At 34.0% G+C, this 24,997-nt stretch overlaps 1 protein-coding gene across 11 annotated transcripts in view; it reads left to right on the top strand.

Moving 5' to 3' along the window:
• Nucleotides 1-24,997, top strand: part of LOC126749487 (RIMS-binding protein 2) — a 159,680-nt gene that overhangs the window by 7,105 nt on the left and 127,578 nt on the right. For all 11 annotated transcript variants that reach the window (XM_050459198.1, XM_050459238.1, XM_050459234.1 and 8 more), the window contains exons 2-3: nucleotides 9,800-9,969; nucleotides 20,380-20,615. In XM_050459198.1, the coding sequence (XP_050315155.1) occupies nucleotides 9,803-9,969; nucleotides 20,380-20,615 (403 nt within the window). In that variant the 5' untranslated portion in view covers nucleotides 9,800-9,802. The remainder of the gene's footprint in view (nucleotides 1-9,799; nucleotides 9,970-20,379; nucleotides 20,616-24,997) is intronic.

The raw sequence follows: 24,997 nt of genomic DNA, 5'->3' as shown, positions 1-24,997 counted from the left end.
CATCCCCGTTAATAGTAATAATTGTAATATCATAATCAATACAACAAATAATTTTTTTTTTTAATTAATTTATTAAACATAAAAACTTTGGTTTTTTCAAGTCTTTCTCAGTTTTTCCTATAAAACGAAAATAAATATTGTGATAAACATATCCAGAAATCATTAATTCGCCCTTCAGAAAAAGAAAAAGGGCAAATAGTTTTGGGATTTTTCAAATCTTTTAAAAAAACAATCATATGTTATAAATGCAATAAGTTATTTTTAAGGAACCCAGGAGCAATGAGATATATGGCTTCCCCTGTGTTTATTGCAAAAAGGTCATTTGTCAATATTGTGGTAGTATCACTGGACCAACTGAAATTAGGACCATAGTGTTATCCAAGAGAGCCTTTTCCTTCTATTGTAAGGATTGTTTGAATAATCTGAAGCAAATCTTGGGCTTTATGGGTTTAGAAAATGCCTTACATAACCTGTTTGTACCTGGTTGTACTTGTACCATAACCGGTACAAAGAACTGCGTAATTTTACAGTTTCTATATTGAGATTTGAAAAAAAGGCCTATCTCCATTTTATTTCTAGACAAAAAAACATAAAAAAAAACGTTCAGCACTAGGATCGTTAAATGTCCTAAACTCAAATGTTAGCAAGTTAACTCCTATCTTAACAGATCCAAATTTAAAAAAACGAGCATTTTTCTCAATTTTTTAATAACAGATCTAATGACTGTGATGAAACTATAGAATTTTACGAAAACAAAAAAATTCAAAGTTTCTATGTGTTCTATAGATGTTCAAAAAATTATTCAAAACATGAAAACTAATGCTTGTGGCACAGACAAAAACACGTCATCTATGTTAAAATATTGCAGTTCATTTATTGATCCTTAAATAACTAATATTATTTGCAGTTGCATAGAACAAATTTATTTTCCTCAAAGTTGGAAAACTGCAATAGGAATACCTTTAGCAAAATCAAAAAACCAGAGACCTTTAATGACTTAAGCATTATAGCAATCTTACCTGCCATTTCGAAAATAATGGTGAACATTTTATACAGCCAGATGTACTCATATTTAAATGATAATGGAGAATTGCAAAACGGGGGTTTGTAAGGGGTATTCCACATCCTGCGCCTTGGCTCTGGTAACTAATGATATAATAGAGGCACACCAATTTGAGCGTCCATGATCTAAATAACAGCAATATATTTAAATATATATTCCTCGACATAATACAAAAACATACAAGAAGTCTTTTACTTATAATGCGATTAAATCATGTAGCTCCTTGCCAAACAATGATTTACTACTTCATAGTTTAACTAAGTTTAAATCAGAATTTAGGTTATATTTGTTTAGAGTACAGTTGAGCTCCTATTTTTTAACTCACTAGTATCGTGTGCTCCAGAGGTAGCATGATGGTTATATACGATTGCATACAAGGGTATTTGTTTGTGTACAGTATTGTTTTGGTGCAGGTTATGAGTTGTATATCTCCCCCGTGTTAGGTATAAAGAAGAGTATAAGTATTTTTTTGGTGGGAACAATTATATTATTTTTCTTATTATTATTATGTATGATTACCGAATTTTTTTTATTATTTATTAGGGTTAAGTTTGAGTAGCCTTAGGCTAGACTTTTTTTTTCAATTGTAATATTTGTCAATCTGTTGTTTTTTTTTGAACAAAAGACGATTATTATTATTATTATTATTAAAACTTAACCACGAGCATTCCTATCCTAAGTGGATCAGTGGATGCTACTGTTTTAAGCATAAAAAATAAGATTTCTAGCTTGCAACCAGGTGATTCTAATCTATCTAGTAAAAACATGCCCCTATCCTCGTCAGATATTGAATTGCATACCAAACTGCATGATCGACAGAACAAAGCCTGCTTTTTTGCTCTTAATATTCTTGATTTCGAAAGTGTCCAACTAAGCTCTCACGCTTTGGAAAGTCCAACAATATATATATCGTTTATTTAGTCAAAAACTAATACGTAGTTATGCAACGAGGTTACTTTTCCCCGGGGAGGGCCGGGGTAGAATAGCCCTCCGGTACGCTCTGCCTGTCGTAAAAGGCGACTTAAAGAGCAACCCCTTTGGTGGTAGATGTTATCCACTTGCATCGCCCGGTTCAATACCACCACATAGGACTTAGGCGGCGTGAAGTGGTTCCATGGAACTCACGTTTCGCCGCCATGTCGATGTGTCCGGTTTCCAAAGGGGAAATGGAGAAGAAGAATAAATGCATGATGGCGCCCTCACGACCAAAACTTTCCGGAGGTAAACTCGCCTCCCATTCGGATCTCCGGGCGGAGGCTGGTCGTGGGGGGTCTATCAGGCGGATCTAAAAGCCGAAAAATCAATTTCAGCAACATCAGAGGCCTAAACACCAATATTAATGCAGTACACCAACACCTGCAATCAAATAAGCCTCACATTCTGGCATTGGCAGAAACAAAGGTGAAACCTTCAACAACAAATATTCACCTCATTTATCCTGGATACGATCTACACACCCGATTTCAACTAAACTTTGGATTGGGAGTATTTGTCAAGAACGATTTGAGTTGCCAGCGGGAGGAAACGCTTGAACCTGCGGACTTCGACGTCATGTGGTTCAAAATAATAGCCAGTGGTGCCACGAAATTTATCTGCTGTATCTAAAGACCACCAAGCGACACCCAATATAGACGGCTCTTTTTGAACCTGGTTGATTGCATTAACCATCTGCAAATTGACCACCCAAGCGCAGAAATCATCGTCATGGGTGATTTTAACGTTTACAATATCAACTGGCTGCGCTTCTGCAACAAGAACGACGATGAAGGACGAGAAGCTGAGCTATTTGCCACCATATGCGGGCTTACGCAGCTTGTGGAGAAACCTACCAGAATCCCCGATCGAGACGGCGAGTTCGCGAGTCTCCTAGATCTGGTCTTGGCTTCAGACCCTGACTCGTACACTGTATCAGTACATGCCTCCCTAGGAACATCGGATCACAAATTGATAACAGTCTCTTGCCAGTTGGAGGTTAAAACGCAGGATCCTCCGATGCCGCGGAAGGTATGGCACTAAAAATCAGCAGAGTGGAACCATCTTCGGGAATTTTATCGCTCATTCCCTTGGAAAGAAGTCTGCTTCAGAACCAATAGCATCTCGATTAGAACGAGACGATCTTGGCAGGAATGGAAGCTCATATCCCTTTTTCTACTAAATGCGGATCAAACAACAAGCAATGGTTCAACCTGAATTGCAAAAAGGCAGTAAACACTAAAAACGCAGCATATCGCAAATGGCGTCAACATCCTTCCATCGAAAATCGGAGGAACTTTTTAGCCTCCAGAAATAGCTGCAAGCGAATTACTGATGAATGCAAAGAGAGTCACAACAACAGGATCAAAAACAAACTGCTAAACTGCCCAAATGAAATAAGATCTTTCTGGTCGGTATCGAAAGCCGTTAGTCAAGGATTTGCTAAGTCGGCCTTGCCACCCCTAACAGCAGATGATGGTTCTATCGCGGTAACAGCAAGGGAAAAAGCCAACTTACTGGGTAAACTCTTCGCGTCCAATTATACTCTGCAGTCGCAAGGCAAAACACCGCCATATTTGCCAAGGGTGAATTCATCGATGGGAGAAATTTCGTTTCCCCAACGAATTATAAATAAAATTCTTAAAAGCGTAGACACCAACAAAGCTTCTGGACCTGATGGAATTCCAGCCCTAATACTAAAACGTTGTGCAGACGAATTGACTCCTCCCTTATGTAGACTGTTCACGGCATCGTATAAGCAGGGCCAATTTCCAACAAGCTGGAAAACTGCTCGAGGGCAAACTGTACCCAAAAAGGGTAAGAAGACGATGCCCTCCAATTACCGCCCGATTGCACTAGTTCCAGTAATATCAAAGATTATGGAGAAAGCAGTCAACCAACAACTGTTAAGATCTCTGGAATCATCTGGACTAATCAGCGATCATCAATACGGCTTCCGAAAGCTTAGATCCACCGGCGATCTTCTGGCTTACGTCACACACTTGTGGACAGAGGCCATGGAGAAGCACGGCGAGTTCCGCTCAGTCGCTCTTGACATTTCCAAGGCATTTGACAGAGTGTGGCATGAGGGACTACTAACCAAGCTCTCCTCAATCGGCATACAAAAGTCATTATTAAATTGGATCAAAAGTTTTCTTGAACAACGAACAATCCAAGTAGCCGTCGATGGATACCTTTCCGACAAATTTAACATTAACGCTGGAGTCCCTCAAGGATGCATTCTATCCCCCACCCTTTTCTTGATATATATCAACGATTTGCTAGGAACCACTGTCAATCCAATCTACAGCTTTGCGGACGATAGCACACTTATTTCCACATTTAAGTCCGCCAAACCAACGACAGCCGCAAGTTCTTAGAATCTTAGGCAGCAACAAGTAGCTTCAACCAACAACGATATTAGAGCAATCTTGGAGTGGGACGGTAACAATCTAGTCAATTTTAACGCTAAAAAAACGCAGGCTGCAGTATTTACGATGAAGACTAACTTTGGTTGCCCGGAGCTGGTTATGGCAGGGAAAACATTGCCAATGAAATCATCTTTACATCTTCTAGGAGTCGAGGTCACCAACAGTGTGTCCTGGCATGACCACGTTGCCGAGGTCGCCAGGGCGGCTTCCAAAAAACTCAGAGTGCCTTTCAAAACGAAAAAACTGTATACACCAGAACAGCTGCTGACTCTTTATAAGGCTCAAATACGCCCTTCCCTCGAGTATTGCTCGCATGTCTGGAGCTCTGCTCCCAAGCATAGTTTAAACCTGCTGGATTCTATACAGAAGAGAGCTATTCGTCTTATCGACAAACCAGAACTGACAAGGAGTCTGGATAGTCTGGAGCACAGGAGAAAGGTGGCTGATCTCTGTTTATTCTACCGTTATTATCACGGTAAGTGCTCCTCTGAGCTGGCAGGCCTGATTCCACCCAGGGCTGTTCCGGCAAGAAGGACGCATCTAGCAGTTGCGGCTCATCAACATCGAGTCCACCTGCCTACCCCAAGGACGTCGCTGTATCGGAACTCATTCATCTGGAGAACATCTTCTTTGTGGAACGGGCTTCCACCACACACATATATCCCGATGCATACAACCTACAGCGATTCAAGATAAATGCCTACAAATATCTTTGCGCAAGCACCACTCCAAGAGTGACATAGGACTTCCCTCTTGTGCTTGTGTTTAGCATAAAAAAAAATTACCATATTACACTTAAAAAAAATTAAATAATTAAGAAACAGTATACAATTACCATAAACATATGTATATTATACGAACAAAAACGAGACAAAAAAAAAACCTGAATTTTTTTTAGAATTAGTTTAATAGTAAATAAATCACTTTTACGATTAAATAATTTTCACAAGTCCTTTTAAAAACCTTTATAGTTTTGATTGCTTTGATTCCTATTGGCAACATATTGTATTTCAAAATAATCGTCCATTACTCTCAAAGAGACTAGTATATGACCAAAGGAGGGAAAAAGTAAACTCAAAGTCCAAGTCTCATAAATCAGCAGAAGTTGTTTTTCCACTAAGAATTCCGTCAAATTTGCTAATTTTTAAAAGGCATATATATACCAGACAATGCAATGTTAATTTCCTTAGATGTGAAAAATCTTTTTCCCAGTATACCCAGGCTGATTTCTTCAGACTTAATTTGGCTACTAAAAACTGTTTTAGATCAAAACTTTTTTAAATTCAATGGCAAAATGTATACACAGAAGGCTGGCTTAGCCATGGGATCATGCCTTTCCCCTTTCTTGAGTGAAGTTTTTATGCACAACTTGGAGTGCAAAATTATGAACAGTTCTTTCGCCGATATATTAGCCGCCATATAAACGATATGTGGATGATATTTGTTTTGTTTGAGGAGGCAATGACGATAACGATACACGATGGTGTAAACGTATTTTATTTAAATTTTTTTGTTATTTATGTTAGTGTCAGTCAGTGTGTGGTTTTTGCATTTAATTTTGATAATTTTATTTAGGTCTGATGATGCCCTAATGCGGCGAAACGCGTAACCTTTAATATACGCTGATTTATGAGACTTGGACTTTGAGTTTACTTTTTTCCCTCCTTTGGTCATATTGTATTTGTTTAGCCATTAAAAATAATTAATTTTAAGCACATTTCTCAATTGCGTGGTATGATCATGTATTTCGGCAGAGAATATGACTACTCAACAGATACTGTGGAGCATGACCAATTTTAATCTTATGGACAAATGTCAGCGTATTGAGTAGAAGATGCACTCTGACTGGTTACCATTCTAAAGCATGTAACATGTCTTATTGGGGTCAATCTTGGTTTACTTAGTATTATGCGCATGGCCCTATTTTGCATTTTTTTAAAGTTGAGACAACTCATTTTGTTTTAATAAAAATAATACACTAGAACAATAATTAAAGTGAGGCAGGGTAAGTACATTGTAAATAGTTTTTTTTGTCCATAAGCTTCAGTAAGGTGAACATCTAGATAAATAATAAATCTTTTGAAATATTCTTAATGACCTCAAGTGCAGGACCTTAAAAATTTAAGTCCCGATCTATCCATATGTCTAAGTATTTAATTTTTGTTACACATTCTATCGAATAGTTCCCTATTTTTATATTTAACTGTGCTAGTAAGTATCTCTAAAAACATTCCTTTGCTATTATCATATATTTTGTTTTAAAGATGTTAACATTTAAATCATTTAAATTACACCACTCATAGACCGATTTTACAATATTATTTAATTTATGTTGAACCTCATGTGTGTTTAATGTAGCAAAGTAAAATAAAGCATCATCTGCAAAAAGATATGCATTCTTTAATATAATCTATTAAATCATCAATATATATTACAGATAGCAATGGTCCTAATACACTACCCTGTAGAACGCCATATTTATTTATTAACGGTTCTGCTAAAACATCATTAACTTTTAATACCTGTTTTATATCTTTTAAATATATACTAAACCACTTCAAAATAATCCCCTCTAAATCTATACTTTTTAATTTTGTGAATAATCTCTTTCTATTGATGGTTTCAAATGCTCTTCTTAAATTCAGAAAAATGGCACTAGTAGCTAAATTACAGTCTCTATTTTTTTTCCAATCAGCCAATATACCCTGAACAGCAGTTTCGCAGTTACTTTTCTCTAAAGCCAAATTGAAAGTCACTGATTATGTGGTTATCATTAAGATAGTTAATAAGCTGTGTATACAACACTTTTTCCAGAATTTTGTAAACACACATAAAATATTTATCGGTCTTAGGTCAATAACTAAACTAGATTTATTTACTTTTGGTATCGGAATAACTGTTATTAATTTTAGTACTTCAAAGGTTTCACCAGTTTCAAGAGAACAATTTAATAAAATAAGCAGTGGTTGTTTAATATAGGAACAATAGGAACGCTTGCCTTGTTCGTGGTCTCAGGACCAAGCCAATTCCTCTACAATGCAATGTTTTAATCTTCTGTTTCGATGTAATTGTTATGTTTGAAACTGACCTTATATATAATGATAGTTTTTAAGATGGTGATCTGCGTTTTCACTCTTTCAATGTATATCACTGTGACCGTACAGCTGCCGTAATTCTAAACGTCTTGGGGGCGTCTTATTAGCAGTTCACATATCGCTAGCTGTCTTATTCAATCTCAAGGCAACATTCAATAGATCTTTGTAAAAACAAGATTAAGAAAGTATTAGATGCTCCTAGGATGTGTTTATCCCAAAACCACGTGGATCATTGATGATTTTTGCTTTACTACTTAACCAACAATCAACAACTATGTACCACTAGCTGAAATTGTTAAGATCATGTACGTACATATCTGAAACTTGTTCGTTGTACAACTTGTTTCAGCGCAATAACATTTCAAATATGAATAATGTTATCTTTGACCTTATCCTGTATCAGTTAAAAAGCCAACCATGTCTTCAAACCAGATGTCGGCGAGTACTTGGTTTGCATGGATAATCTATCATGGATATCTATCTAATCATGGATAATCTATATCGTGATATGCAGATTCATTTGATTTTTCTTAAAAAAAAATAATAAACTTACATTTACCAACATTAAGGATTAGCCTACTGGCCATACACCATTCATTGAGCCTATCGAAAAGTGACTGTTTCTAAAGCAATTATTATTAGCATTTACGAAAATTATGAAAGTAAAGGTATGAAGAACAATGGTCCCTTTGGGACATTTCGAGGGTAAGACCCACTAAAGACTATGCTAATCTATTTTAATAATAACCGTGGTCTAGATAATGCTCTTGTTGCGGATTGTCCCGTTCAGTCTTGTTCTGATAAATTTGTGGGCCTGGTTGTTAACAGGGTTTTTGCAGGTTGCTTTGCTATTAGAGTGACTTATCGGGAGCATGGCATGACGATTGAGAGCACATTGTAATTGTCCCTAATTGAATCGTTTGTTTTCTTTATTAGAATGGGCACAAGTTGCTGTATGTAGAGATAATAGATTGTAGTGTGGAATATCTGATTTTCTTAAATCAACTTAAGTTTATTACACAGAACATGTCACATCTATTTTCTATGAAGGTATAAAAATGTTACCTACCGAGGAGCATTAGAGAGGCGACGTCAAGATTAAAATCATTCTAAAGAGATTCTTAATTGGTCGGATTTATTACTCAATTATTATTGAATATTTGTGTGATGTGTGCTGTCTCTACTCTTGTTTCATTTACATTCAGAGGCATTTTTCAAGAAGCTTCAAAAGAAGTTGAGATAGGCAAAAAGGTTAATGGAGTGTGCATTAACAATATCCATTATGCTGATGACTCGGTGTTGATTGTCGACAATAACCATAATATAAGAATTATCATCTACCACTTCAGTTTGGAATGGAACACATGAAACTAACTACTTTTATGACTCCAAAACATATATTTTTTATAACATTTATAATATTAGCTTTATACATTTTGAATATGTTTGGATCCTTTAAAAAGATTGCCAGTAGGAATTTTCTCAAATAGTTTTCTGAGGATCTTAAATCACAAATTATTCAGACAAAAGCTGCTTTCAAAAAATACAAAGAAACTAGACTTCCCCTTGATTACTAATAGTTTTGCCATTTGCGCACACAATGTAAAATTTTAGTTAGGCCTTGTAATGAGCATCCGAAATTCTGGTCTTACACTAATTCTTTACAGAGTTCTAGGAAGCTACCACCTAGTTTCTTTCTCAATGACAGAAAGGCTGTAATGGGATCACAATCTGCTCAAATTTTTCTGGATTGTTTTAGCTCTGTAACAAGCTATGAATATAAGTATTACTTTTTTGTTTAAACATAATTTTTGTGATGTGTCTTTTTCTCAAAGTAAGCCATTTCTACTGGTAAGTTTGGAGCTTCTATCGCCTTTAAGAAAAAGAATATGGACTTTTAAATCTGTCGATGTACTCACTAACTTTTAATTTTCCTGTGACTTCTGTACTGTAGAAGAACTTTTTGTAGATTTCAATTTTAAAGTTCTCCTTTTATGCTTGAGGGCCTCCTCTACCAAAATTTACAACAGAACAGGCGTTTCTTTTATAAGTTGGTAGACGTCTAACTTCCGTAGATGTTTCACGTCTTAGGTCAAAGGCAAAAAATAACGGTTTCGTTAGACCGGATCCAGTAGCGGATAATTTTTTTTCATGGTCAAACTTATGGAAATATAGAAATTAGTATTAATTAAGTGACATAAAGCCTTAATTTTCATTAAAAGTGTCATTTCAATTAGGAAATGGATCTCGAAATGCAACTGAGGGCCGCGGAGGCGCGCAGGGCCGACCTCGAGAGGCAACATCAGGAAGCCCTCACGGTATTGGCCGGCTGTGGCCCCGATACACTAGAAGCCCGACAATCCAGAGTAAGGGAATTGGAAAAGAAGATCGCTCTGGAGAACGTCCGGTAAGTAAGAACAGTTAAAGTTAGAAAATTAAATTCGTTCTAATATATTGATATGTAGTGATCATTCATAAGAGCCATCCAGATAGAAATCATTCTTAATGTTTCCATAGCTCATAGACTTAATGAAAGCAAAACTTAATTGATTTTGTTTGGTCAATCTAAAGAGACTAATTTGAACGATCAGGGTTTTTCATAGATTGTAAATGACAATTCTTGAGTCAATAGACAGTTGGAGGAATATGGAACTTTACATCGATACCGATGTAAGATTCTCGAGTATTATCATGTATCATCAGTTATAGAGAAAAGTTTTGAAAAACTAGGCGCAGTTGATGTGACTCATTAGTACCGTCTCATTTGAATTTCTTACTTGTTTATATTCCTTGATAAACTCAGCAGGATCAGTTGTCTTTGCAGAAAATTCAAAATGCATGCCTGAGGCTTAGTAATGATGTTCGTAAGTTTAATCATATATCTCCGTATATAAAAGAATCCGGCTGGCTTACTATAAGAGAAGATACCAGTTACATATTTTGTGTTGGATCTTTATTTTCTAGAGCACCTATACTAGTGGAAGCGGTACACATGAATAACTACAAAAAAAAACGCAAATTGTGATACAAGCAAGGCGTTTGGTACACATGTACTATAGACTCAAATAATCATTTTTACCCGAAGTTCCTATAAATACATCCCTTAGGGGAGGAGTGGAAGCACCATTCTGACCCCCCTCAAAATTCAGATGTATTTATTCACCAAATGTCAGTAAACCAGCTTTCATTCTGTTTCAAAACATTGTGAATTACGATCAGGTGTTAAAAAAAGGTAATAGTAATCTTTAAAAGCAGTCAAAACAATTATTAACCCCTAAAAGGGGATGGCTACCCCCTGATTTTTTGGAACTTTAGCGCAAAAGATAAATATTTAAGTTAGTACATTTTCATAAAATAAATTTAATGCAAATTAAAAAACTAGAAATTTTCGAAGCGTTTGGGGAGGGTGGGGGAGGGGGAGAACCATCCTCTCTTGCACCCCTACCGCTCAACTTACAAGAAACAAAAAAAATTGTTATGTACCATTGCGATCAATATTCTAGGACAGTTCTTTTTTAAACAAATTGTACTTGTGACTTTTTATGCCCTAAAATATTATTTTTTATTTTCCCCTATAATATTATTTTCATCTATATAAGCCCACGGGCACTTCCACAAATGACTCCGAATACTGTTCTAAACAGTTAGTTCCTGCTCTAACAAAAATTGCTAACAGCGTAAGTGCTCTTAGAATAGATGTAACCTGGGATCTTTACTGCAATATGAGTCTTAAAGCGACCACTCGTGATCTAAGAGGTGCTGGAGTTCGCCAGATAGATATTCCCGAAAGAGGTAAGAAAAATTGACAGAAATAACATTTTTCCAATAGTATTTGCCATTATTTTTTATTTGTTATAGATATTCTTCCAAAAAACTGGAACGACTATTTAAAAAACTCAGAAAACAAACAGGAACTGTTCCGTTTTCTCGCTAGAAATCTTATAATTTTACTAAAACAATTTCAAATTGTTACAAATGTTGATAATAAAATTGTAACGTCACCTGGATCTACTTCTGAGTTACAAGGATCGGATATTTCCCAAATGAAGGAAGCTGACGGCAGAATACTTCTTCCTGTAAAAGATATGGTTGCCAACGGAACCGAGTCAGTTCTGATCCGCTGTTCCGACACAGACGTAGTTGTTGTGGGAGTATCTCATTTCCACGAGCTTCAATATCACGGTTTAAAAAAGTTGTGGATTTTGTTTGGCAACGCATTAAAAAAAGATACATTCCCGTCCACGAAATCGCAAATAAACTTGGTAGAGAAAAGCAGCTGCACAAAGCAGTTGCGCTGCGTGGATTTCACGGTTTTACAGGGTGTGATTCAACTTTCTTTTTTACATCAAAGGGTGCGTACTCTTATCATTGTAAGAGAAATTGTTTTGATATCATGTGTTTTAGGTAAGAGAAGTACCTGGTCGGCTTGGAAAGACCCAGACATTACTTCAACTTTTAAGTGTTTGTCCTACCCTTCCAGCATCGATCAGCTGACTGATACACACATAAAAGCTCTAGAAAAATTTACGCTTGATATGTACCATTCACGCAGCGAAATAACCGATATGACCGAAGCCCGTCGTCACCTATTTGTCACTGGAGAGAACTCCATCTCAGGGATACCTCCTACCGCTGGTGCCCTTTTAGAGCATATAAAACGCGTTAAGTACCAAGCTGGAGAGATATGGGGACGTGCACTGGAAGGCTCTATATCTAGCCGACCACCCCCAATGGGGGTGGAAGAGGCGGGAAGATGGTTCCCTTGAGCCAGTTTGGTCGCAGCTAGACTGGATATGGGCATCAGTTAAAGAGCTGGATAGGTGTGGTTGTCGGTCTGGCTGTGACACAAATAGATGCTGCTGTAAAAAATATGCAATCCCGTGCACACCCTCCTGCAAAGTTTGCCACGGAGACTGCATTAATAAAACGTGTGTTTGTCAATTATTTTATCCTAATTATTGTATTCTAATACTCCTTTTTTATTTTTATAGAGGGAAGCAATGAAGATGAAAATGTCTGAATAGAAAATGAATAGAAAATCAATTAAATTAGTTGAGGAGGCAAGAAGGGGCCTGCCTGCCTTCGTATTAGCACCCTCTAAGACCATATTTTATTTTAGTTGTGCCATCACTGGGATAAAATACCTATTATAACTAACATGTTTATAACTAATACATTTGTCTCTAAAAAAAAATTAGTTGGTAAACTTCCCTTTTAGGGGTTAAAACTTTTTTAGGACTACTAAAACTACTGTCAGTGTCTATTTACCAACCACAAGACTTTCTAACAGGATAAATGCACGCTTACCTACGATTTTTAAAGAAATCTATTTAAATTTTTAGTAAGGGGTAGTTATTCTCCCCATTCCTCCCCTAAGGGAAATTTTCGTAGAAACTTCGAGTCAAAATGATTATTTGGGTCTATAATATACATGTACCAAGCATCTTGCTTGTATCACAATTTGCGGTTTTTTTTTCTAGCTACCGCTTCCACTATACCAGAAACTTCACACTCTTTCTGATTTCCATGTTGCGAGTTCAGTTAGGACTCGTCATGGTGGTCGGTACTGTATATTTAGCAACTCATGTATTAAATTCACTTCCTTCTAGCATTACCAGAACTTCATCTTAATTTAGTTTCTGTAGAAAAACCAGGGATTTCTTACTATCCCTCCGTATTAATTACTCAGTACTACAACTCAATTATATCCAAGTCGCCGACAAAATTAATGCGGAGTGGCAAAACCCTTTGATGAAGACCGTAGCTCATTTAAGGAGCACCGATCGTAGAGGCCTGTTAGTTGACATCGCAGTGTTATAGCCTAGTGTTATAATTAAGATGAGTTAAGTGATAGTGAAAGGTGTTTTTTATGCATTTCCATTTTTTTTTTCAAAAATCCTCTATAACTCTTTTATTTTTCATTTAACAAATGTGATTTTTTTATGATGGGTTCCATTTTTGATTAGGAATATACTGCTAAAATAAAATTTTCTACATTTCTAATAGTTTTCGAGAAAATGAAAAAAAAAGGCCTAAGAGGTTCTTCCCAATTTTCTGGAAAACTTTTGAACTTGAAAAAAAAATTTCAAATGCATCTTATGCACATTGGTATACCACACAACTTTTGTTTTAATAATGTTTTTTTCCAATCCAATAGTTTTCCAGGAAAAAAATAAAAACCAAAATTATGAACATTTTCCAATGGGTACCCCTTACGATTTTTTTCGAGTTTTGTTTTTGGAAAAACTGGCTATAATTTTGTTCTTGTATATTTTTTAAAACAGTCTTATAAGATTTTTTAACAAATTATTTATTTCCAAAAAATTTCATTATTAGTCTTAAAATAATTTTTTGAAAACATTTTTTTTCCAATTTTTTAAAAATCCTCCAAAACTTCTTTATTTTGAGGCTTACGACTAAATGTTATTCTTTATCATTTGTTCTATTTTTGATTAGAATTTCAGTGCTAAAAGAAATTTAAATCTGTTCCTAATAGTTCTCGAGAAAATTAGGAAAAACTGTTAAGAGGATTTTTTTCAATTTTCTGGAAAACTGCTGGACATTCCATACAATTTTTGTTGTAATAATTTTTTTCCCAAACCAATAGTTTTCCGGAAAAAAAATAAAAACCTAAATTTTAAACATTTTCCCATGGGTACCCTTTTGGATTTTTGGAGAAAGACTTTTTGGGAAAAACAGATATAACTTTTTTTCTCGGTAAATTAAAAAAAAAATTTTATAAGACCTTTTTGAAGCTTTTTGTGCAACTTATCAATTTATAAAAATTAAACACATTTTCTCAATTTTTTTTTTCACCCACATAATTTTGCAATTTTTCAAAAATCTTCGATAACTTCTATATTTTGAAGTTTATGACTAAATATTATTTTATATGATTTATTCTATATTTGATTAGGGTTCTTATGCGAAAAGGCAATTTTTTATATTCTTTGTAGTTTTAAAGAAAATTAGGAAAAACTGTTTAAAGGTTTTTCTCAAAATGAGATTTTTGCCTCTTTAAAAATTTTGGAAATTCTGAAAACTCTGAAATTATGAAAATTTTCTTCCAGAAATCAAAATTGAGAATTGTCTAAAATTACACGAGGACAACAAAATGTTACCGTCGAAAGAGGATAGAGAACCTATCTTAATTTGTAAAATAACTTTAAAAGCTCATAAGGATTTGTAAATATTATTTTGTCTTTTTTTAATCGGATATTACATTTCAATTTAACAATAAAATAAGTCAAGTACGAATATAATAACACATTTTTACCTGAGAAAATATTACGTTAAAGAGTAAATTGCAAAAATAGACTTTATACTATTTAAAAAAATACAAACAAATTTTTATGTTTATTTAGGACAAAAAAAAATTTAACATCGCTGATTTTTATAACTATAACTATATTTATTAATTTATTGATTTTTTTTAAATAAATATTTTTAACATATCTTGTATCTTTGGTAGTATTGGGTTATTATAACTGATTTAGTTTTCTAAAAAAAATCGTTTTTTTCTGACGCCTAGAATATAGAATCCTTATTGTGATCATCATTAATAATCATCCATTATTCTCAAAGAGACTTAGATAATACAAATTGTGAGATTTGGGAGACTTTGACTTTAAGTATACTTTCTCTTCCTTTGGTCATAACATTATAATTATAAAAAGGACACCACCTCTGTGTATTATAAATATTTTATATTAAAAATGTAATACCAAGCAATGCAAAAACAATCAACTACAATAATCGATATAGATATTGTATTTATTGTAAAATATTGCTAAAAGTAACGCAAACTCGTAAATTTTACAGCTCAGTAAAAACATGGGAATTTAAAATTTTGAATTAAGTTTATCTAACTCAAAAAATTCATCCATTATCCCAAAGATGCTGTTCATACACTTTTATAAAAGGTAAAAAACACGACATCTACAGCATCACAAATACATTTAATAAAATTACGAAGGTTACATGTTTCGCTTGACTAGAGCATCATCAGACCTAAACAATAATTAAAATTATGTAACCCGAAAAAAGGAGAATTCAACAAAAACTTACCATAACATACACAAAACACCTGACATATAAGTAAACAAAGCTTACAATAAAGTGGCACTATCTATGTACAAAGAACTTTTAGAAACAATTTAAAAATCTAACCATCATTTAAGAGTCTAGAACTACTTAAGGTTATTAAAAACTAGGTGGCCATCAAAATCAAACCTTTCATTAACACAGGACAGATCTGGGCTTTTAAAAGCTTTACTAATCTCCATTGTCTCCAACAAGTCTAGTTTTTTACTTTTGTTGCATTGATGCAGTATTTTTATATTTTGGCTGTAAGGAAAATTATGTTTCATAACTGGTCACTGTGATTTCGGTATTTTTAAATTTATTATATTGGGCCTTGTGTTCACTAATCCTAGTAGAAATCTTCCTACCAGACTGGCCGACGTACACTGCAGGGCACTCTTTACACATAATCTCATAAACTCCTGGAGAAGATAGCGGGGATAGTTTATCTTTAGTTTTAATTAGATTTCTTTTTAATGTATTATTGGTTTTAAAAGCTGGGGTTATGCCAAAGGGAGAAAAAAAGCGGGATAGTTGTGAGGAAATTAGTCCAAAATAAGTAAACGACCTAAAAGTTTTGATATAGTTTGTTTGTTGTCTGATAAAATTAAATGATAATTTATACTTGTTCACATACTGAAAATACATTTTATATATAGGTTTAAGAGGGAAAAAGTTACTGACTGCTAGTTGTTATCGTTGTCCCTCATTTTTTTTTTATAGATCTTAATATTTTGTTGTTGTTTTGATTTATTCTCTGTTTATTGTTAAGGAAACAATTTTGATTTAAAAAGGAAATTATTCTTGCTCTTAAAATGTTCTTATTTGATATATCCGTTGACTGTAGAGCATTTTCAGCCTCTACAGCCAATGTTTCCCTAACACATCGGTCGGTTCTAGTAGGAAGATTAAATTTTAAATTGTTGTTAAGAAATTTTAATTCGACTTCAGAAAAAGAAACACCACTAAGGTTCATAAATCTATCGTGAAAAACATGACTAAAATTACTTTTGCGATATTCGTGGAAATCATTGAGTCTAAGTGAAGTTATACAGGGTGTCCCAGCGAAAACGAAACAGAGGTATTTTTGGTATGAAAAAAAATTTTTTTTACAAAAATCTCGAACACGTCGATTTTATTTTCGAGGGGGACAACTTTTCCTTACCAAGGCACCCTCATACCAGTAACCCTCTTCGAGGGGGTGGGATCACCCCTAAAATCTTAAATAGAAAGAGGGGTCGTGTGATACCTTATTTTAAAGGTCTTTTAATTCTGAATATAACTGCCAAATTTGAAGTGGCTAAAATTTTTTATCCGGATATGACAGCTTGTCAAAATTGTAGAAACAGCGAAAATGAAAAAGGTATTTTGAACTCTGTTTTGGATAATATTTTTAAAAGAATAAGGAAGTCCTAATTTCAAAGGGGTCACTTATTAATTAAGAGGCCACCCTAATACCTGGAACCCTTTACGAGGGGTTGAAAGCACCCCTTAAATCTTAAATAGAAAAAAAAGTTGTATCATTCCTTATTTTAAAGGCCTTTTTACTCTGAATTTAAATGGTGACTTCTGAGTGACTGATGGATATCTTGTGGATATAAAAATAGCAAGAAATACAATCTTTACTGCCAGTAAAAGTGGAGAGATAAGAAATACCTACCCTTTTCCTTTTGTGTCTTTTAAATAAAACAAGTTTATTTAAATTACGTCAATTTATTAAATGTTCAAATTGTGCCCCGCCTACTTACATGCAGGAATACAGGTTTTGCTCAAAACGATGCCTGACGTTTTGTAGAACTTCAGGTGTTATCATCTGATACTCATTTATAATTCTCTGACGTAAGTCTTCTAGGGTGTCTGGTTGGGTAGCGTAAACTTTTGTTTTTAAATGCCCCCATAAAAAAATCTAATGGGGTTAAATCGGGTGACCTAGCTGGCCATTCCATAAAAGGTCCTCTCCTTCCAATCCAACGATCAGGAAATATCTCATCAAGATATTGCCTCACACCAGCAGCATAATGTGGAGGCGCTCCGTCTTGTTGGAAAACGACTTGATCATCATCAGAATGATTTCCGCCTTCCATTATTTCTACTATTCTTGGATATACGGCATTTTCCAAGAGATCTCGGTACATTTCTCCATTCAAATTTCCGGGCAGAAAAAACGGACCAACAATGGAGCCGCCCAAGATTCCCGCCCAAACATTTAACTTCTCTGGGAACCAGTAGCGGCAGTTATGACGATTTACGTTGCCATTAAGAAAAAAAGTACATTCATCTGAAAAGCAAATGTTGTAAATAAGACGCGGATTAACAGTTACCATATCACTAAGCGATTCACAAAATTGCACTCGTCTGTCAAAATCGTCCTCATTCAGTTCTTGCACCAGATGAATTTTGTAAGCATGGAATTTATTATGCTTAAGTATCCTATGAACACTACTTTTGCTTACTCCTGTACTCGTCGCCAATTTCCTCATGACTCTTATTCCTGGCTCGGCATGAAGTTGACCTAGGACAGTTATTTGCATTGCTTCATTGACAACAACAGCATTTTGAACCTCACGCTTTTTATTTAAGACACTGCCAGATTCCCTAAATTTAGCAACTATTTCTAGAACGTATTTTTTGTTGACTCGTTTTTCTGGATGAAGGTCATTAAATTCTTGTACCGTTCTATGGGCACAATTGTTATGCCGAAAGAAAAACTCTATCATCTCAACCCTCTCTGCAGTAGAATAAACCATTGCTAGAGTCCATAAAATGAGAGAATATGCCGGTGTCGTCAGACTTCGCGCATCTAAGCTGGCTATCGTTAAGCGTAGAAGCGTAGAATTCTAGCAGATGTGAAAGAGAGAGATGCATGTATTCACGGTCAAGTAAACCTAATCAGGGAAATATGGGGCCTCCCCTTTATTGATTTTTTGGTTTAAATTTAAGTTTGTGCGCATTTTACGTCACCGGCATATTCTCTCATTTTATGGACTCTAACAGTGTTTCAACACGTAAAAGACTGGGTAATAATTTAAAACTATTTAAATAAATGCTGCTTTATGAAAAAAGTACCAATGATATTTAGCAAGCTAAATAAATTCTTCAGATACTTGTGTTTGCATTTTATTTGGTATTTTGTTTTTATTTATGATATGCTGATAAGGTGTAATAACAATAATATTAACAATACTAATAAATTTTTAATCATGTTTTAATGATCCAATAAAAAAAATGGTAAGAAAGAGTTTCAGACATAAAAGTTTATTTAAAGCATTTTTTCCAGAATTTTATTTGGCTTTCATATCCAGAAGAAATCCATCAGTCACTCAGAAGTCACCATTTAAATTTAAAGTGAAAACGCTTTCAACATAAGGTATAACACGATCCCTCTTTCTGTTTAAGATTTAAGGGGTGCTTTCAACCCCTCGTAAAGGATTCCAGGTATTAGGTGGCCTCTTAATTAATAAGTGACCCTTTCGAAAATAGGATTTCCTTGTTCTTTTAAAAATATTATCCAAAAAAGAGTCCATAATACCTTTTTTATTTTCGCTGTTTCCGCAATTTTGACAAGCTGTTTTATCCAGAGAAATAATTTTAGCCACTTCAAATTTGGCAGTTATATTCAGAATTAAAAGACCTTTAAAATAAGGTATCATACGACCCCTCTTTTTATTTAGGATTTTAGGGGTGATTCCACCCCCTCGAAGGGGGTTGCTGGTATGAGGGTGCCTTGGTAAGGAAAAGTTGTCCCCCTCAAAAATAAAATCGAAGTGTCCGAGGTTTTTGAAAAAAATTTTTTTTTTCATACCGAAAATAGCTCTGTTTCGTTGGGACACCCTGTATATTTGTTTTTAAGGTTACTTAAAAACAAATATACAAAAGTTTCTTGTGTAATCTATTAAAAGTAGTAGAGGCGAAAGTTGTTACTTCATCTCTGAATTTACAATCAAAATAAATAAATTCCGCATAATGTAATATGTTTTTAAGTTTGAAAAATAACAACTTTAATTTTACATTGACGTTGTTTAAGTTCCTGTAGTGGTCTTTGATTTCTTCTTTCAACCATGATTTTCTAGCCAGGTCTAAGGCTTTTCTACCTGGATGAGTCCTTGTTTTGCATCGCAAAGAGACGAAATTTGGCGTAAGGTGAAAAAGCAAGCATTTTTGAATAAACCATATTTTCAGTAGGTAATTCTTCCTTAAGATAAGGTTTTTCTGGTAGAGTTTGATGGCCACCTAGTTTTTAATAACCTTAAGTAGTTCTAGACTCTTAAATGATGGTTAGATTTCTAAAATGTATAAAGTGATTTGATTGTTTAGTTAAGTTCTTTGTACATAGATAGTGCCACTTTATTGTAAGCTTTGTTTACTTATATGTCAGGTGTTTTGTGTATGTTATGGTAAGTTTTTGTTGAATTCTCCTTTTTTCGGGTTACATAATTTTAATTATTGTTTAGGTCTGATGATGCTCTAGTCGAGCGAAACATGTAACCTTCGTAATTTTATTGAACGTATTTGTGATGCTGTAGATTTCGTGTTTTTTACCTTTTATATAAGTTTATCTGACATTTTCTGATCCTGACATTGACTCTTTTACACTATTATGGTGGTTATATGAGCAGCTTTAGCTGGATACAGCTATTTATCTTCTCGAGCTTTGACTATTTTTTGTATAAATAAATTAATCAAGCCACTTATTACTATTATTATATTAAATTAATCAACAATTTCCTGATAAAAGATGTGAGGAGCTACAGCTAGAACTCGCCTCGAGCACTCGCACCAGTAGAGGTCCGACGAGTGCCGCAGGCGCCCTCTCCGGCCTCGGTTCGAACTACGGCGCCCCCACCGGAGGCCACCATCAATCGTCCTGGTCGCAAACCACTAAAGGTACTGAGATTGAAAAAATTATGGCAAAAATAGAGCAGGATAACAGAATTTTAGCTGAATTAGACCATAGTCGCAGTACTACTCTAGGTGAGTTAATAGCTTGTAGATGTTCTTCGGGAGTGTCGTGGATGATATGGTAGTTGTTTTTTTTTTAATTAGTTTGTTTATCTTAGGCAGCTTTGCTAGTTGTAGATTTGTTTGAAAAAGTTAAAGTCTAAAAAGTTATTTGTTCTATTTAGAGAGACAAGATTGTCAAATTTTGACAGCAAAGCACTGTATCTTTTTTTGTGATTTCCCTCTACCTCTTAGGTGTAGATGAGTAGAGCATGTGGTTTTTATTTCTCTCTTGCTTCCTTAGAGCAACATTCTCTAAATTGAATGGATATTGTTCTCCTTTTAGTATAGTCACAAGTAATATTAAAAAAGAGAACAGTGTTGATTCTAGTTCCCCAATAGCACAAAACATTCTATGAATGTTTTAAAATATTTCGGTGAATTTTTCATGAAGGTTCACTGAACGTCACTGTTGCTAGTTCTTTGAATAGATCTCGTATCCATTTACGTGGCACATTCAGTCCATTTTATTTTTTTTTGCAAAATTATATTTCTCCATATCGCTACCTCAATATTACAACTAGATAACTTTGAAATGATAGTTTTGAGTAAATGCAGTTTAAAGTTTTTACTATTTAGCCTCTGCTATTTAAGGTTCAAAAGTGTATATTATCATTCTATTTTTTTCCTCTATTTGTTAAGAATTATTAAAAGAATTATTTTATTCATACAACTTTGGATAAAAAATAAAAAGAATGTTTTTTTTTAGAAAAATTATAGTTATCTACTTTTAGCAGTAAAAAAAAACGGAAAATTTTATCTATTCTTTCTAGAAATTTATTGGGATTAATAAAAAATAAAAGGCAAACCAAAAATAAACAAAATTTAATATTCTTACAAACAAAACTGAACAGCTTTCTTATAACAGCTAAATTGGGTTCTTAAAAACATAAATAACTTAAAATAGGTAATAAATAATCACAATTTTCTAATTTTCTTCTTCACTTTCTGATCTTTTTTTCCCATCATGGGGCAAATTTGTGTAAAATGACTTATAAGTCTCCCTTAATGCTGGTGGTTTTGTTTTAAACAACGAAACAAGGTCTTGATATTTGGCCTCTTAGATTGAAATCGGACTTTTGTATAAACATTGCAGTGATAGAGCATTTTGTAAAGAATTACGTCAAGCTTTTTTGTTACAATCTATCACTCTAAAATCTCCATCAAAAGTTTCTTTAAACTTCATTATAAAAGGTTCAGATTTATCAAAATGTATCCAACACATTTTTTGCCAATTAACTAAGTGTCCATCGTTATCTGTTTTTCGAAAACACAAATTTTGCTCCACAAATTTTTTATAGTCGAAAAAATCTTTAAATTCAAGATCGTGGATAATGTAGGGTTTATCACCCTTTCTCCTGGCACCTCGAGCTATATATTTCCAATCTTTTGGCCAATACGCCTTCCCAACCCTTTTACACTCTCTACTAATGGCCGCATGCATAGAATCGCACTCCATCTCGCTGTGTCCAACAACTAAAAATTTTAAGTCAATTGTATTAAGGTTTTCTATTTGCTGTACACTGTGTCCCATTTTGGATGAGACTGCAGGGTATCTCTGTCATTTTTTAAGATAGAGCTTTGCGGTTTTCGCGACCCTGTTAACTTTTTTTTAAAACTTTTAAAGCCACAAACAGAAATATTCTAACTACTTTTGTTCCTGAAATACAGGGCGAAAACGAAAATGTTCACTTTTGGAGATGTTATTATTTCTCAGGCCCTGTATAAGATAGAATAACAATGAAAACTGCTTATAATAGATATTTTTACATAAAAGTCCGTGACGTATTTAATTTTTTTCCCAATGCACTGTTTTTAAGATTGGACACAAACTTGGTATTTTTTAAATGGATAATAACATCCTATATATTTTAACGTCAAATTTTTGCATTTTTTTTCTGAATACATTGATGTATCATAACCTATTCTTTAGTAAATTTTAGCTTCAAAAATCAGAAAAATCCATATTTATTTTTGTTTTTAATAGTAGGCCATGAATTCTTTGACACATGCATAAAAAAATGTTTTGTTTATTGCATTCATGGAAACTAAGTCACAAACAGACTCAATACATATCAATAATCATGGCTGACGGTGAAAATATGGAATTGCAAAATTTTGAAAAGTATGATATTATAAAATGTTTAAACCTTTCTAACGAAAATGTCGAAGCGGCGCAGCAATTATATTTAAATAGGTAAAGCTCTAGCTTATTTTATTTTGTTACAAAATTCAAAAAATAAAAAAGATCTTATTAGGTTTCCAGAAAGACGTCAGCCATCTCGGGCTACGGTATTCCGGTTAAAATCTAGTCTTTTAAATTATGGCTGCTATTCAAAACCTAGGCAACCCCATGTTGATAGAAATGAGGCTGGCGAAATTAATGTTTTAGCGTGTGTGGAAGCAAGACCCCAAATTTCCTGTAGAAAGATAGAGGAAGAGATAGGAGTTTCCAAAACAAAAGTGCAAAAAATTTTAAAAAAGCATAAATTTAAACCGTATAAGATAAATATTATTCAAGAATTGCATCCTGACGATGCGTTTAAACGACTGGAATTTTCTAATTGGTTTTTAACCAAAACTAATGAAGATCCGGATTTTGTAAAAAAGGTAATATGGTCTGACGAATCCCATATAAGCAGTAGTGGCATATTTAATAGGCAAAATACCAGACATTGGTATCAAGAAAACCAACATATTACTTTTGAACGACAGCAACAAGGCCGATTTGGTTTTAGTGTTTCCTGTTTTGTATTGGGCACTAAAATTGTATATACAATTTTTGAGGGTAGCTTAACTGCCCAACGATATTTAAATATATTGCAAAATAATTTGCCAGAGTTGCTGGAGGACATACCTTTAGCCCAGCGACATCAAATATATTTCCAGCAAGATGGAGCGCCCGCTCATAATTCAAGGGTAGTTAGAGAATATTTAAGTACCCATTTTGATAGACGTTGGATTGGCACACACGGGCCAATCAGATGGCCCCCGAGGTCACCGGACTTAAGTGTTTTGGACTTTTTTGTATGGTCGTACTTAAAAAATAAAATTTATGCAAATCGGCATAATAATATAAATGAACTCCGAGCGACAACTGAAGAAGCATTCATAAACTTACAAAGGCAACCCTTTATAATTTTAAATGCCTTAAGACGAATACAGACTGTATGTGGTTTTTGTATAAGATAAAATGGACAGCAGTTTGAACAGTTTTATTAAATTTATATTTGTTGTTTTTTTTTTGGTTTTTGTAATTAATTTTCTAATTTGATTCTTGTAATTACTAATTAGTTTTTAATGTTAAACCTGGTCCGATATATTTTTTTTGTTTTTAACATTTTTATGTTTATATTAATATTTTAAGTTAATGTTTAAAATATAGTTAAATAAACAGGTTTAAATCACATAGCGTTTTAAAAAAGTAATAATTAAATGCATGTGTGTAAGAATTCATGGCCTACTATTAAAAACAAAAATAAATATGGATTTTTCTGATTTTTGAAGCTAAAATTTACTAAAGAATAGGTTGTGATAAATCAATGTATTCAGAAAAAAAAATGCAAAAATTTGACGTTAAAATATACAGGGTGTTCCATTTAAAAAATACCAAGTTTGTGCCCAATCTTAAAAACAGTGCATTAGAAAAAAAAATTAAATACGCCACTGACTTTTATGTAAAAATATCTATTATAAGCAGTTTTCATTTTTATTCTATCTTATACAGGGCCTGAGAAATAATAACATCTCTAAAAGTGAACATTTTCGTTTTCACCCTGTATTTCAGGAACAAAAGTAGTTAGAATATTTCTGTTTGTGGCTTTAAAAGTTTTACAAAAAAGTGATACAGGGTCGCGAAAACCGCAAAGCTCTATCTTAAAAAATGACAGAGATACCCTGCAGTCTTATCCAAAATGGGACACAGTGTACTGCTAGTAAACACAGATACCATAAACTTATTTAAATTCTGCCCTCCACATCTATCGCTAAAGAAAACTACATTTTTAGTTGTTATTGGTAAAGATTTAAGGTACATAAAAACGCAACTAGCAATTTCGCAACTGCCTCTTTTGCTTTGAACTTCAGACCATATGAAGCAATCTCCCTGCTTGCTAGCGACGTTGTAAACAGTAAAATTGTATGTTGCTAGTCTTCTTTTATAAAAAAGGGCATTGTTAGTCGGATCTGACGGCACAAGTAAAACTTGTTGCAAATCAAAATTAGCGCAAACAATTTTCTGATTTGAATTTGAAGCATCTGTTTTATCTGTCGCTTTCTCATTTCTGGCTTGATCTTTAGTTTGAATATGAGCATCGTAAGCTTCTTTCAAAAGTATTTTCTGATCTCCAGAAGCT

The sequence above is a fragment of the Anthonomus grandis genome, chromosome 2 (assembly GCF_022605725.1).
Source record: "Anthonomus grandis grandis chromosome 2, icAntGran1.3, whole genome shotgun sequence".
NCBI lineage: Eukaryota > Metazoa > Arthropoda > Insecta > Coleoptera > Curculionidae > Anthonomus > Anthonomus grandis.
The sequence above is the reverse complement of the archived record's forward strand: the minus strand, read 5'-3'. Positions and strand labels throughout refer to the sequence as shown.